The sequence below is a fragment of the Aythya marila genome (genome assembly GCF_965140915.1).
Source record: "Aythya marila genome assembly, chromosome: 3".
In the NCBI taxonomy this organism is placed as follows: domain Eukaryota; kingdom Metazoa; phylum Chordata; class Aves; order Anseriformes; family Anatidae; genus Aythya; species Aythya marila.
The window spans coordinates 21,670,714-21,686,392 of record NC_139044.1 but is presented as its reverse complement, the minus strand read 5'-3'; the positions used below and the strand labels follow the sequence as shown (position 1 = coordinate 21,686,392).

The 15,679-nt window shown below is 39.1% G+C and overlaps 1 protein-coding gene across 8 annotated transcripts in view; it reads right to left on the bottom strand.

The window, feature by feature from the left end:
* MARK1 (microtubule affinity regulating kinase 1) overlaps positions 1-15,679 on the bottom strand; it is a 56,856-nt gene that overhangs the window by 26,902 nt on the left and 14,275 nt on the right. For 6 of the 8 annotated variants that reach the window (XM_082758266.1, XM_082758270.1, XM_082758268.1 and 3 more), the window contains exons 2-4: positions 9,243-9,446; positions 8,492-8,545; positions 771-819 (exon numbers count right to left, since the gene is read on the bottom strand). In XM_082758266.1, coding sequence (XP_082614392.1) covers positions 771-819; positions 8,492-8,545; positions 9,243-9,446 — 307 coding nt within the window. Of the gene's footprint in view, positions 1-235; positions 365-770; positions 820-8,491; positions 8,546-9,242; positions 9,447-15,679 lie in introns of those variants that run through there. The other 2 variants (XM_082758272.1, XM_082758273.1) reach the window with 2 other exon arrangements.

Genomic DNA, 15,679 nt, shown 5'->3' with positions numbered 1-15,679 from the left:
CAGTTAGAAACTTGAGATGCTGACCAACTAAAAGCTGAATAGGTACCAGAACTGTTAGGAGTTCTCAGTCTCTCCTCAGATGCCAACCAGTAACCACTCTTTTAAAACAAACACAACCTCATCACCACCCCCCACAAAAACCAGCAGAAGCTGAGAATGCTGGAAAAGCAACAAACGACTCAAGGGATGAAAGGGGAGTGCCTAGCATGTAGGAACTTGTATGCCTTGTCCATACCTTGTATGCAACAAGCCCTCTGGCCGATTCAGGAGCATTAAGTGTCTCTGGAACAAGACTGTCCAGCCCTCCTCAGCCAGAAGAATTGTCATCACAAAGTAAGGCCCTGAAGCTGTGGGGCAGGTGAAAGAACTAAAGCAGAAAGGGAAAATTACATACTTGGCAATTCTAATTTTCTGGAAATATCAGGCGGTAGGAGTCTTTCCTAGGCTGAAATAGTGGAGCTTTCCTTGTTTCACCTAAGGAACTCATGTGATTTCAGTGTAAAGAGGGGAATTTGGGCCCTCAGTGGACCAGAGTGCTCTGTGATGCTGTTTCCCTTGACTGAACAACTTATCTCCTCACATCAAAACTCTTGTTTCAAACAGGGACAATGAGGTAGGTGAGGCAATGAACACTTACTGTCCTATTATCTCAAAAAACTTTAAGGAAAAAAAAAAAAGCATAGCTGTGAAGTATACTCAAAATAAAGCCAAAAGAGTAAAGTATAAACAGCGTAAGAATAAAAAAGTCTGCAGAAATGCAGGACTCCTACCAATATTGGGATGATTCAGTATCTTCATTATTCGTACTTCTCGAAACAACTGTTAAGGAAGCAAGACAACATTCTTAAAGAGTGTTTATTAGGGAAAAGTTACTCAAGATAAGCAATTTTATAAGGAACGGCATAAACCATATGTTCCATATGTTAAAAAGAAAAAGCATAAACCATAGGGATTAACATTAGCATAAAATGTTCTATTCCAATGGGTACATAAATATAATGCACTGAAGTCCAAAAAATGAAATCCACATATTATAAATTATGTAATAACCAGTAATAGCTAGGACCATAAATTACTACCAGATCTATACCAAAGCCACACTAATTTTTAAGCTTTACACAGACACAGATAAATTTTATAGCCCTTCCTGGAGTAACAATTTTTAGAGTTTCCATTGACCAAAAATAACTGAATTTTGCACCGATAGTTTTGGTTGCTGGCAAGCCCAGTTAACTACCCTGAGTACATACATAAGTGTGGGTGCACGTACAAGGTGTACTACTACAGCTACGAAGTCTCATACATCAATGTTACAACAGAATTATAGACTGGGAACCCTGACATCCCAGTCCTTACGCTCCAGAGGTGAAGCGAGCAAATTCCGTTTCCTCACAAGTGCCCGATCCTACACTGGGTCACAGACATCTTTCCTTTCCCTTCTCTTTCCTGCCAAGGCAGGAAGGTTTTTTTTTATTGAAGTCTGCTTGATGATCTTGAGTCACATAATTAAAAACAACTGGAAAAACTTACAGCCCTGAATATATACATTTAAGACCAGAAAGAAGATAGAGCATTAAGAGGTTTCTGCTCTTGCATTTTTAGCATTTTTGAGTTTGGTTTTACCAATTAAAGAAGACACGGAGCAAGAGTAACCGAGGGGCTCAAAGGGAAGACAGAAGCAACCCGAAAGCAGCAACATATTTCTGCTACCCTGTATTTGAAGCTGTAAACACTGGCGACTCTGCACTGTTTTACTTCAGTGAACAGCATATCCCCACTGTCTAAGTCACTCACTATGCTGCACGCTCTCTAATCCCAGTAGGATGCTGAAATGCAGGGACAAAAGCTCACTGTCTTCAGCATAATGTTTAGCTATTTTGCAAACGTATTAGCACTACAGTTCTTCTTACACAGAAACTTGGCTCAACGGAGAAGTGTGTTGTGGCTGTTATGCTCGTCTGATGTCTCAGAGGACACCTCTCGGTTTCAAGACTAGTCTCGTTGATTCAGATGCTACCTTTGCAAAAGGGCACGATGATGCAAGCTGCAGACCGAACACCTCCTGAAAGAGTAGCACTTTAGTTTGTATATTGTAATGCCTACAAAGGCACTCCTCTGGGACAACACGAGCAATATGATGCAGTTCACTCATATTCAAAATGTAATGCAATGCACTAGAACGAACCTTAGCAAATATTCTTCCCTGTTCACAAAGCCAGTTAAAAAAACATCACATCAGGCTGATCTTTGAGCATTATTTTTTTCTAAGTACTTGAATTTGTTGCACAAAAAATAAAAAGGTTCTTCAGGTAAATGAATTCATCAGAAGCTAACAAATCTAAACCGACAGACTGCACAATACGACAGCTTCAGAAGAAATACTAAGCAGATATATGCAAAATTGCAATCCCTGCCAGAAGACTTATTTTGCACCTTAGCAGTGCTACAGTTGATATAAAAGTTATAGCAATGAACACGTCTTAATAAGTAGGATTAAAATATTAAATTTCTATAAATAATTTCAGATCTACAAAAAACACCATTAAAGAAACACAATTTTACATGGAATTATTCTATTCAATACTTTCACTGGATTTAAAAGTTTACTAATTGGTTTAAGATTCAAATTGATTTCATAGTGACGACAGCTTTCATTTTACATATGCAATTTTTTCATCCAGAAAGGAAATGGACATAAAAGTCTGTTTTCCTCTATACAGAACATTACTGACAACTAGCCTGATGCATACACTTTGTCATGTGAAACACTGACTTGCTCAGGTTCTGATTAGAAGACATCACCAAGACCCAAAGAATGGGCCTACGTTTATTCCATACAAACTCCAACAGATTCACCACCACCACCCCCAACTTCATGCATTAGATGTCCTGTTGACAGACATTTTTCAGAAAACTAAAGCAAATGTTCTCATATCAAAGCTGGTAAGCAAGCCTGGTAGTCACCAAGAACACGTCAAGAAGTAGGGATAGTATAGTTTCAATCCTTTTAAAAGTAATGAGCTGTTCTAAGGCAAATTCTAAATGAACTGAATGAACTCAAAGTGAATTTGAGTAATGCCTTCTTGGAGAATGTCTCTGAGTTGGGTTTTGGCAGGGAGGGCACTTCTGGGTGGGTTTGTTGTTGTTGTTTTGTTTTGGTGCTTTCATTGTTTGTTTTTGTGACTCAAAAGCATTTCTCCTGCTGGTTGAGATGTGTGTGCATGCTTACAGCAATAACTAGATGAGACTGAAACAGCAGAAGTTATCTTGGATGATACTCATTCACACAAATTAGGCCAAGCACAAGCTGAAGAGAAACTGGATATTTTATTTCACAGTTGGGATGGTGTCTGCCACCCTACAATTGTATGAAAGCAGGTAAAGCGAGAAATCAGCAGAGTAAGAATTGAAAAAGGGTAATTTATTGGCCATGAGATTTCCATGACCCATGGGAAATGATGGTGTCTCAGTTACTGACATTTTCTTAGGCTAAGGAAATTCTGTTCTGCTTTTATCTTCAGCCCACTGCTGCTACACAGACATTTTCCCAACATGGTACTTGCATACTAATCCTCTTGTTGCACATGCAACTAATTTCCCTTCTGTTAAACTATTTATTTTCAAATATTTTCATGACTTTTCCTTATAATCATATTCCCCGTTGCACCACTCTGACCTGGCCAAAATTAGGGCCTGCCTGCACACAACAGAAAGGGACAAGTTTTCAAACTTGTGTGTACAGTTTCTGATGTTCTTCTGCCTCACTTTGCTGCTGATATTTATAAAGCTACCTCGAAAACAATTTTTTTATGGCTGAAAAAAAATGGAAAAGGTTAACCTGCTGTTGAAACAAAACCACTGCTTATCTCTCTGACCAACAACTTGACATCATCTTCTGTGCATGGCTCTAGCTACCTGCATCCATTCATTCTTTCTGGTCACAGTTATAATGTGAAAAACTTAGTTAAGAAAATAATCTAACTAGCTCGAAAAGAAAATAATGTAAGTAATGTCAAGTTGGCAGCTACTGAATAAACAAAAGGAAAAGGAATCTTGTGAACCAGGACAGTTTCACTAGAATGTAAGTCATTTGTAGTATTACCGGCAGAGTCCTAGAGAGGGAAGCTAGAAATGCTTCACATTTCTTAGGAAACATGAGTCACATCATTGATAAAATTAAAAACATTTATTATTAGAAATATGCAACTCAGATCTTGGAACCTATCTGCAGGTATCTAATAACTAAATTCTTCACTCTGAGAAAAGATGAAGAACACCTTGGTGGTTGTACTTCTCCTAAGACTTCCCACCTAAACAACTGTCCACTACTGAAACTACAGAACCTCAGATCACCGTATTTATTATTCTGTAATACTGCCAGACAACTAAGCCACATGGCTTTGTTAAAGTTGCTTGGCCTGACAGATACCTTCCAACCAGGACAAACAACTGAAATCAGGGAAGAGTACTACAAAAAGGACAACAAACACAGCCACGCTACAGCTTGCATAGTTCCTGGCCCATATGACCCAAGTGGACATGGGAAGGTGTCTCAAGAACTTGGAAGGAAGAGCAGAGAACCTTATTTGAATACAGATATTCAAAAAAAAAAAAACAGAGGGGAGTGGGATGGAAGTCATGCAAAAAAAACCCACAACCCTGTTCCTACATTCCTGGTGTATATTCAGGATTCGATGTGGTCCAGTATAAATGAACATTTATACAAACTAAGAAAATGCCAACACGTACTCCTCCACCCTCCAGCTTTCTCTCCCAAGAAGTAAACAATCTAGAAAATCTTTGAACAATAAATAACAGCTGAATAAAACTGTAAACACGTATTAGGGTAGATTAATTTATATTGCAAATCTTATCCCAAATTAGTGCTCCACGGAGTATAATCTTGTATTTTTCTCACCTCCCCTTGCAGAAGTATGTTGGTCATTAGCATTACTTACGTCAATACTGAAGTATTTACAGATATATCTTTGAACAACAGCCACCACACCCCTCAGTAATACCTAGCATTCTTGTATACGCAAAGAGATGTGTTAAAGCAACCAGACCATAATTATTTTCTACAAAGCTACGTTTGTTGATTTTACAGAAATTTGGACAAAATAATGCAATTAAGTCTCCTTTCACTTATAAACTGAGTTACAGGATTATACAATGATCTATTTTACTGTCAAAAGAAAAAAAACTCTTTCAGAATTCAAGCATAACCAGATTTTCTTGAGCACCAGCATACTACTGTCTCAAAAGGTGAGAGTGCTTTCTGACTTCCTTTCCCCTGCTTGCCACACATGTATAAAACTGCTCTTCAGTCTTAGAGTGTTACCATTAAAAAAGCTCTCAAACAAGCATCTCCTTGTTGCATACGGGTTATAGCTTTACTTATAGAAGAGGACAGCCAACATCAAACTCAATTTGTAGTACTTGTACCTGTGGAAAAGGCAGAAGGCCTGAAAATTTGACTCCTGCTTTTGCAGTTTCATTTTTCAGGGTACAGGCTGCAGAAAATACAAAAGATCTTCTGTCACACTATTGCTACCACATCTGCTTGATGTAAGGTTGACGTCTACATTTATTACCATAAGTCACTAAAAAAATCACTAGAAATCTTAAGTTAATTGAGTCAATCTAGTCCCTAATTAACTACTGAGATGTTGCATGCACAAAAAAAAGAAAAAAAAAAAACAACAACAACAACCCAGAGCTTTGAATAGGTAAAACACTGAAATTGTTCCACTTCTACTACTTTTGTTCTAGTTTTAATAATAACACAACCTAAGTTCTAGGCCTAGGATATGCTTGGCGAGTAAAAAAAAAAAAAAAAAAAAAAGAAAAAAGGCCCCACTGACCATCCTGAAAACATGGAAATGTCACTCAGTAATCAAACCAATTAAAAAAAAGAGCACCTTCTGTTTCATCAGTGTTTTTAGATAAGAGCAGCACAATGCTATTTCAGAAACGTCATCAGTGAAGTCAATACAAGAAGACACCTTTATGTAGTAGACATGCAGAAAATAGAAGAGTTATTTCTTACATTTGGGAAAAAATTACCATCATGACAGTGGAAAAAGCTGTCAGTACAATACACTACCATCAGGACAAAAGTCTACCAAAAACAAACAAACAAACAAAAAAAAAAAAAAAAAAAAAAAAAAACAACAACAAAAAAAAACACAGTTCTAACTCTTAACCAGGTGCTCATAGAGTAAGATGGGAACCACACACTGAACAACTAGAAAACCAAGTAAAAGGCAGTGCCCGTAATTCAATATTGCTTATCTATTTAATGAAGGAGAGGTCCTGAAGATGGAAGGATATTATAGTTTAAGACAAATTTTCACATTGTATGTTCAGTGATGCCAAACAAAAGATTCATTTTTTTTTTGTCATCTCCTAACATCTGATGTTTTAAGTTCAAGTAGCTACTATGCCTGCAAAGTAGCCTGTCCATACTATATAGCATAAATAACATCAGAAAGTGGCTAAGGACACTGTAAACTTTCTCTGCTTTCATACCCATCACTAACAACAGACCCAGCTTTTGTGACTGAGGTTAGCAACTGAGGTTATATGCTCAAATATTTCTGTTTATAACAGAACAGGACATGTGAGACCTACTTCCCCTTTGTATCCCTTTTACTGTAGCGAATGGAAATAGAAAGGCACAGGGTCATTCACAAAACCTAAAAACATCACCATGTATTTGTAATGTCTGATGAATAATGCATGTCAAAAAGTTATTGACGGCCTACCAGTTTTGCCGACCTGCATACCGTTCATCAGCATTAAGGTTCTAGAGATGGTAGTCTCAACCACTACCTTAAGTGAGTAAAAACTCAGGAGTGGTAGTTCTGTACCCTACTTATAACTTACTTCAGCATTCATCAATGAATATTCATTAGAAAAGTGCCTGTTCCAATTAAAACCATAGCACTCATCACCATTCCCCATTTCTAACATATCTTGAAGAAAAATTGACTGCTGAAGTCTTATGCACAGTACAACTCCAACGATAGAATTCTGAAAATTCCCATTACACTGACACTACATAATGCACAAAGAAACAAACTTTTGTATTTTTATTTTTGTCCTGTGAAACTTGGAGACTTCATAGAACAGAACTCATACCTTTCATATATACACACAGATGACATATCAAACCAGTAGTAGAATTAGTAATTTGGAGCATGCTGATGAACCACCCAACCCTAAAAGGCAACTCAATTAAAACACACTGGGAAAGTATGTCTTTCACCCTCTTATTGCTGAACAATGAGACAAGGTCATCTAACTCTCCCAGCACAAATTCCAGGCTATGTAGGAAGCTACACAAGCAGCACAGGATTTCCCCAATATGCTCTGTCAGCCTCAGTGGGTCCCTTTCCACCAGCTCATTGTTAGCAAAGAGATTTGCTTAATACAGGACAGGACTCAAGGACAGCAAAGCTTTTGCATGGACCCTGCACAACAGGTTGAATTAAAGAAAATCCTCAAGAACCCACACACAAACAAAACTACCACGGAAGAGAAATTAAAGTAAACAAATTAAAGAGCTCAAAGAAATTAAAGATAAAGGAAGATAAAACAAAGCTGTTCATAACTCCCCATAACCAAAGCTACACAATAAAATTAATGTAACAGCAGCCAGAGATAAAAGAGCAGTAATAAGCCTGAGCTTCTCTTATTCTACAGCTACAAACAGGAGTCAAGTACTTAAAAAAAAATACATATATTTTTGTTTGTAAACAAGTAACCTCCAGCAGGACAATACAAGATTTCCATGCTTCAGCTGACAACCAAACATATGCATGGTTAAATCATACAAACAAACAAAAATACAATCCAGGGTTTTGGTAAAAACATTGAACACAACATCACAATGCCTACAAAGGGATTCTGAATTTCAATCTACAGGTACCAACAGTGCAATAAACCCAATCAGAATGTTCTGATTACCTTCAGCCATTTCTTCAATTCTATACACAAAAAGTAATTGTCTAAGGTCCCTTGAGTTAACAAATATTTTATTAAAGTTGAAAGAACAAAGACAAAGGTAAAAAAAACATTAGAGCAGCAGAAATTGGCACTCTTACAGCTCCACAAAAACCAATTACTACATTAAAGAAAAATCCAAGAAAAACACTGTCCTTTATAGCATTTCATTTTGATTTAGTATGTAGACAAGTTATTTGTGTATATAATTAGACATGAACTTTATTGTCAGCAGAATCTAAAGCTGGAGGAAGAAGGAAGAGCAAAGAAGCAGTGCTTAGTTAGAAACCATATAGAGTAACTGCCAGCAAACAAATCACACACACGTGTTATAGCAAAGACAGTAGGATACCACTGTCCCCCAAGGTCACAGATACACAGAGATGCTTGTTTAGCAAGATAAAGGGACCAAATATTTTCGCAAAGGAAATAAAAGATCATAGTTCAACTGTTTACAGAGTTTCAGACATTATGGTTTGCTTACCTTTTGCAGACTAGTAGGGTTTAGCTGGGTTTTATCTATTATTTTCACAGCAACCTTCAGGAAAAAAACAAAACAGCAATCATGGATTACTAATCTCAGAAAAAAAAAGTCTGAACAACAGTATATTGCACATCTATGAGCAAAGCCATATATGTGCCTAAGACACATATATGTCTATGTATAAAACATATATATGTCATAAGTGCCTATAAGCCACATACAAGCGCACGTCTGCTTTTATGCATTTCTGCAAGCAAAATTTCTCACCTATCAGGATCTACCAGCAGGAGTTCAGGACTTTGCCACTTGATGGTATCACAAAGGAATCATTTTATACCTCTGTCAGCATTTGGACAGAACAATGTTATCTTGTCCACTAGAAAGCCACCCCATCCCAGAGGTACTTTATCAATTTCTCTGAATTTGGCTTTGGAAATAGAGGGATGAAATGGACTTCCTCCCAAACCTAAAATACCCTCTCTGATGGGCAGACTTTCTCATCTCTTCTCCAAGAATTTACATTCTCAAAAGAGGAGTGTGGTTAGGAGAAAAAGTTTAGGTACACTGGATAATTTTTCATACAGCCTGCAACAGCCTCTCTCCATCTTCCTTTGCGATGACAGAAACTGGGATTTTTATATTCAGAAGAGAAAAGTAAAAAAAGAGCAGAGATACTTAATATAAAGATAGCCAAAGAGAATATAAAATATTATGTCAGCCTTTTATTATCTTAGTTTTTGCAAAGGCTTACCTCTCTTCCAGTAAGAACATGCCTTGCCAGTTTCACTTTGGCAAAATTTCCTTTTCCTATTGTTTTCAGTAAGCGATAGTTTCCAATGTGAGGATGCTCTTCATTGGTAGATGTAATTGAGTTTCTACATCGGGGGATGTTCTGTCTGCTACTGGACTTGATAGGCTGGACGTGTGGTTCAGTGTATCCATCCACAGAGGTATGCTGTAAGGCAAATAAAATATTTAGTAATTAACTCACTTGGATTTTAGACTGTTGCAGCTGAATAGACTAAAAACAAAGTAAGTGTGAAGAGGAGTAACTTACTTGCTTTTCACAAGTATAAGTGATAATTTTAGATAGTAGTCTAAGCAGAGCATGCTGCCTTTGCATGGGGTTTGATGCATGTCTCAAGAAAAAGGTCTGCACAAAGATTTTACTAGCTCCAGAAGTAAAACTGCAGACATCTACATGCTAATCATTAAGCCATTACAGATTTGTTTTCTAATGTGAAACTATGCCAAGCTACATACTACGCACCACTGTTGCGGATACATTGGTACAATCATAACCAAATTTAATCTCTTATAAATACATAATACCAAAAGAAATTTATTTTGGCATATCAGGAAACAAGATTTCACTCATTTTTTCCCCAACTTCCTTCATCTCAAGTAACAGTAGGAGAAAATATGTATTTTTCAAGCAAGCTTTGTTCCCAAAACCTGTTTGCATCTTTCTGTAAGCCATAGGATTTCTTAGTCAAGTCATTAACAGTCCACGTATTTATTTAAAAAGTCATCTATTATCAAAGAAAAAACAAACCTCCATAAAGCTCATAAATATATTTTAAACTTCAAAGGTCTGAAGAACTAAAAGGATGTTATTTTTAATACAAGATTTAATACAATACAGCACCCAACGTTCAATGTTAGTAACTGAAGTTTGCACTGCTTCTGTACTCCTCAACTTCCAAGGACATGGGGCAAGGTACAGAGGAGTCCTGGAAACCTTCCCAGTAGAAAGCAAAAGAACAGAAGGTGTCAAAGTGGGGTAAAAGTTTCTGTATTTCAGGTGCATTATAGTATTGGCAGCAAACGGGCACAGACTTTTAACACGTGAAATTTAGCCTCCAATCTTTTAAGATACAGATTTTAAGTATGGCAAGTACTGCAGGCAGAAACAGCGTCTTCCCAGAAGAACGTGTAGATCTGCGACAGCAAGGCATGCCGCCTCCTCCCAAGACTCAAGTTTTCAGTAAGCATAAAGCACAGCATAACTCCACATCCATTAGTATTGTCTCTGTTATTCACTGCTTCAATCAAGAAGTGGTGTCTCCATTCCTCTGAGCAGAGCACTGAGCCCGACACAGACCAAGGGCTGAGCGCGGAGCCAGGAGGCAGCGCTTTGGTCACCACGAGGACTGGGAAAACCAGCAAAGAGCTGCAATGAAGCCGGCACAAGCAGGGAGCACAGCACAGCCCAAATGTTCCTCCCAAAAGGCAGCACAGCTCTGCTTACATCACCTCCATCAGCAGTAATGATTCACCGTGGCCAGGACAGCGCTCCTAAATATCATTTCCTGCTTCTCTTTTCATTACCTGAGCGTCTCTGCAAAACACTACTTTTCCCCCGCTGCTTAATATAGAGCTAAAGCATTTCCCAAGTTGTCACAGAACCAAGGAAGTCAGGCGTGTTCGGGTGCTGTGTATCGGATGAATATGTTCAGCCACGAAGCACCACGCTGCCAGTAGTGTTTATCCCTTAGAAGCGCGTAATTAAAATACTTTCTGTGGACTCAGAGGATCAGAAGGACAGCTCCAGGCTAAGAGGCTTTGAAACATTCCTTCAAGGTAGGACACCAGCCCTACACGCGATAAAACAGAGCCCAAATGAAAATCTTGCCTAAGAAAACACCCTGCAAGGTAATTTATATTTTATTAATAATATTTGTACAACGCTGACCATGAATATTAGAGCTGTACGTAGAAGCCCATCCAGAGCTCCCGCACTGTATTAGACAAGCAAGTTTTAAGAAGCCTCCAAGCCTATTTCTGCACACAATTAGACCTCCCCGACATGAAATATAATGCCTCCCAAAAGCATTTACCCGTAGTACCAATCGCCAGTTTCATAGGGTTAGCCTACTTCCACTGGGCACTGGAAAGGATCTTTTAGCCAAGCAGTTGGACAGGCAAGGAAAACCAACGCCACTGGCGTTGATAAAGGCAGCTTCCCACAGAGATCATTTAACATCAAAATCACTTATTTAATCATATTTAATCATGAAGACAACACAACATAACCTGTCTGAAGAAGAAAAAAACAACAACCACAGGTTCATGGCCATGATGAGTCTGGATGCTGGGCTTTTTGTGGCAGACTACGGGACTGGGCAGACTAAGGGAGCCTACATCGTTTTAAGCCCTTGCTGGTCCATTACACGTTCATTCATTATGCATCAGGTACTAGGAGGCTATTTTAAAACGCTATTTCAGAAGAACCACCACTAAATTCTGAGAATTTTAGGATGGTGGAAACAAATGGGCTGTAAAAAAAAAAAAAAAAATCCACCACACCACCACTCCCCTTTAAGATACACCTGCCACCTAATAACAATTCTAGCTAATAACCTGCGCTTCCTGCACAGGGCTTTAATTAGGGGTTCTCACATTTCTGGAGATATCTTTTAATTTGCCTTGACGTGTATCATGTACTAGTAATGCACTGTTTCCCAGTACATCACAAACAAGGCTCCCTGTACGTTCAGTTTATGTCAGTGTTCAGTAAAATGTCTAAAAATCAACACAAAATTAGATGTTTCATACAACAATTTTAAACAAAAAGTTGTGGCAGTACTAAATGTTGAGAGCTTAAACGGTACAGAGTAAGGTAGCCATTTAGGTATTTGGCATTAGCCAAGTATTTAAAAACAACCTTTTCAGAAATATAAACAGAAAAGTAGTAATTCTGGCATTCAATTTTAGATCATTACTACTGAAGAGAGCTGATTAACTCTTACTGCTCCTAGCTGGGTTTGTTTCTGACAAGTCACATTAGGATTACTGCAGCAAGCCAATCTTAACTCACATTGCACGAGTCCCATCCCTTGCTCCCCACGTCCCGCTGCCAAGACCCAAAGCTGTCGTTGCCCTTCTCTACCCAAGGCAGCTTTGCAAAGGCAAGACGATGCCACGCTCAGCAACACCACCTCTGGGGCAGTGCCGAAGAGCTAACACCACGAAGCAGCTGCCAAATGGGTGCTCCTCTGCTTTACCTACTCAGCATCTTTTAGCCACTTCGCTAGCCACTGGGGTGGTATTCTCACTAATTGCACGCTTGAATTAATCTTCAAATATAAACATAAATATCATCAGCTATATTACCTGTTCTTATAGCTTAGTCTTAAGAAGTCCCCAGAACTATACTCTGGCCACCAAACCACACTCTCTTTCAAGCAAACACGTAAGGCTTGAAAGTCCTTCTGAGTTACATGGTAACTTTGACATATCAAGGTGCCTACCCTCACGCCTCATTTGATTAAGCAAACTTCTTAGTCCTGAATTGCCCCTTCTCACATTACTGCAAGTCAACCCCTCGGTACAGCCAACCCTCAGAATCAAAGTACACTCATTGCTGGATAAGGTACAGCATCCCATTTCCTCGCTCCGTGTTATCTCCTGCTCTGAATTCAAGTTCCTTGCAGAAGTTTTTAATATTCATAACCCCAAACATTTTCAAGCACCTGCCATACACATGAGCATTTGTAACACCTGTCATATTTTGCAAGGTAATCAAAATAACTAGCCCAGATAGAGGAGTCTAAATGGTTTAGAAGACCTTCTATACAGCTTTGATTAGTAACAGCTTTAATTCACAACACCAGGGCAGGGAGGAAAAGGGGAGAAAGATTAGAAGTCATGTCCTGTATGCCCAGTTCTTTTCATCTTTAACTGCTTGCTGTCTGTCACTATTTCTTCAGTAGCGAAGAGCTTCTCACAAACTGCCTCTCTTTCCTTCTGCTGCAGAAAAAAATCAAATCAGCAGCAAAATGACAGCACCACCTCCAATCTCAATCAAAAGATTACTACTCTCTACCCTAACTTTTCATATGGCACACATAAAGTACTTTGGATGGAGCAATTAGAAAGACAGAATGTGTGTACGCACACGTGATTCTTTTCATCATTCCTTACCAGCAATTAAACTAGACTGGGAATGCAGTATAGAAATTTTGTTACTAAAAGAAATGAAGCAATCAACCTATTCCACTGAAACAGGACAATATGCAGGACTGGGCTCAAAACAAACAAATAAAAACATAGTGAGGGAATGGAATACACAGGTTTTTAACTGGAGACCAAGACCGATGGATGGCAGAGACAGAAGGGGGTCAGACAAAACCCCCTGCTCACACAGGCTTTCCAGCAGTGCACAAAGAAAATAATCAAACACATGCGTGTGCATCTTTCTGTTTATATCTGATTTACATAACACGTAGGAATTCCAGGCATGAACTTTTAAAAGAGCTCGCAGCTATCAGCAATAAGAAACAAGTTTGGATAAAGCTCATCTGATAAGTCAAGCATATGCAAGCATTTTATTAACTGATGGGGTATCTTTCCTCTTCTCCCTAATTGTAATTTTCTCAATTTCGGAAACACAGGTTCAAAGAAAATACGAAAACTTATTTCTGTTGTGAGATAAAGTACAATACATTAATGTCCACACACTATAAGGATTGCTTTCTGGAAGCATTCACATATGCTGGTGACAGGCAAGCTTGTGCTGAGCACAGAACACATCTTACACTATGCTCATTATGAAGGTGTCGGAGTCCCACAGCAGTTTTTTTTTAGTCTTAAATGCTCAAGATAGCTTCATGAGACAGAAATACGTTTGCCAGCTCTGAGACTGAGTTGTTTTTCTAGTCACAGGATGCAGTGTTTACAGGTCTGCGCTTCAAGCAGCCTCAGACAGAGCACGGTGCCATGCACAGCTACCCAACACGTTTCTGATGCGCACACGGAGCTCTGAAGAACACGTGTAATTTTATACAGTGACACTAACAAACCCTGTCCATGTTACAGCAGGCTTTCTCCCCTTTTTTTTCTCTAAACACAACGGTGTTATATAGAAGGGTGGACTTCATTATCAAATGCAATCACAGATACTTTCTACTCAAAGGTTTAAAAAAAAAAATAAAAATGCACACATCCCCCTCTGAGGAAAGACGCCAGTCAAAACATTGCAGAAAAACAATTATCTTCGTGGCAGCAAAGCAGGTCTCATAACCCGCAAACAGCTAACATGTTTCCTCAGCTTATCGTTCCCCCTCAGGAAGCCACCCCCCGGCCTGGCATGCAGGTGCCGAAGAGCAGCACCTTCCTGCGTTTGTTTTAGTTCACTCAGAATTGGCACAGTTACTTCAACCTGGCACTTTCATTCCTGACTCATCTCGAACACACAAACAATGTTTTCCAGGGCTAATTTAGGACAGTCAGCCCGTTATCACCTCCATTAATTGCTACAGCAAATCAGCTGAGAGCCCACCACCTTAAACACAAAGAAAATCAAGACAAGCCTGCTAAAAGCTGAGGGGAGGAAAAAACCATTTTTCTTCAAATCTTCCTAGTTTCTAATTATTTATCATTCAGTGTAGTCCTAGATGCTACAATCAGGCCCTACCAAGCAAAAGAGCAAACCTTTTCTTTTAAAATTCAAATAAAATGGTTAATGTTCCTCACATGTGAAACCTAACACGACTTCCGTATTTTTGACAGAAAGGGTTTATCAAAAGTGAAAAGGGGAAGGAAGCAGAAAGGTTATTGCTGCTGCTGCAGCCTACTAGACACATTTAAAACATTCAGTGCCTCTTGCAAGCTTTCCTCAGGAGGTGATCAGTTTAGCTTTGCCAGTGTTTTCTGACCTACCTTATGAGATCTTCAAGCCTGCCAGTGCTGAGCTCCAGACGAGCACTCGCAGCTCCCTGCCAGCGCCCAGAGACATCCTCAGGTACAGGGCACTACTGCTCAGTGGCATGGCACCCACAGGTAGCTCAAAAACATTCAGTTGGACAAAAAGGAATGAAAAGCTAATGCTGATAGTTAATTTGAACCAACCAAACAAGAACACACCCAGAAAGAGAAACTTCTGGCAAAGGAAGCCGGCAGGAGCTTTTATTGTGCTTATAAAGGACACAGCCAGGTCATTTTTCAGCTGGCCTGATGAAAGGCAGGCGAAAAGAAACATGAAACAACTTACAGTTCAGGATCGTGTCAAGCACATGGAGCTTCTCAAAGTGTTTGCAGTAGTACGAGAAATGGAAAAAGCTTGAATATCCAACTTCAAAACTGAGGGGAAAGGGCTGTTCCTGCAGCCTGCAGACTACAGTCTGGAAACCCAAGGCTTGCCTCCAAATGATGAGAAGAACAGCAAGATGCAAGGTTTACTCACAA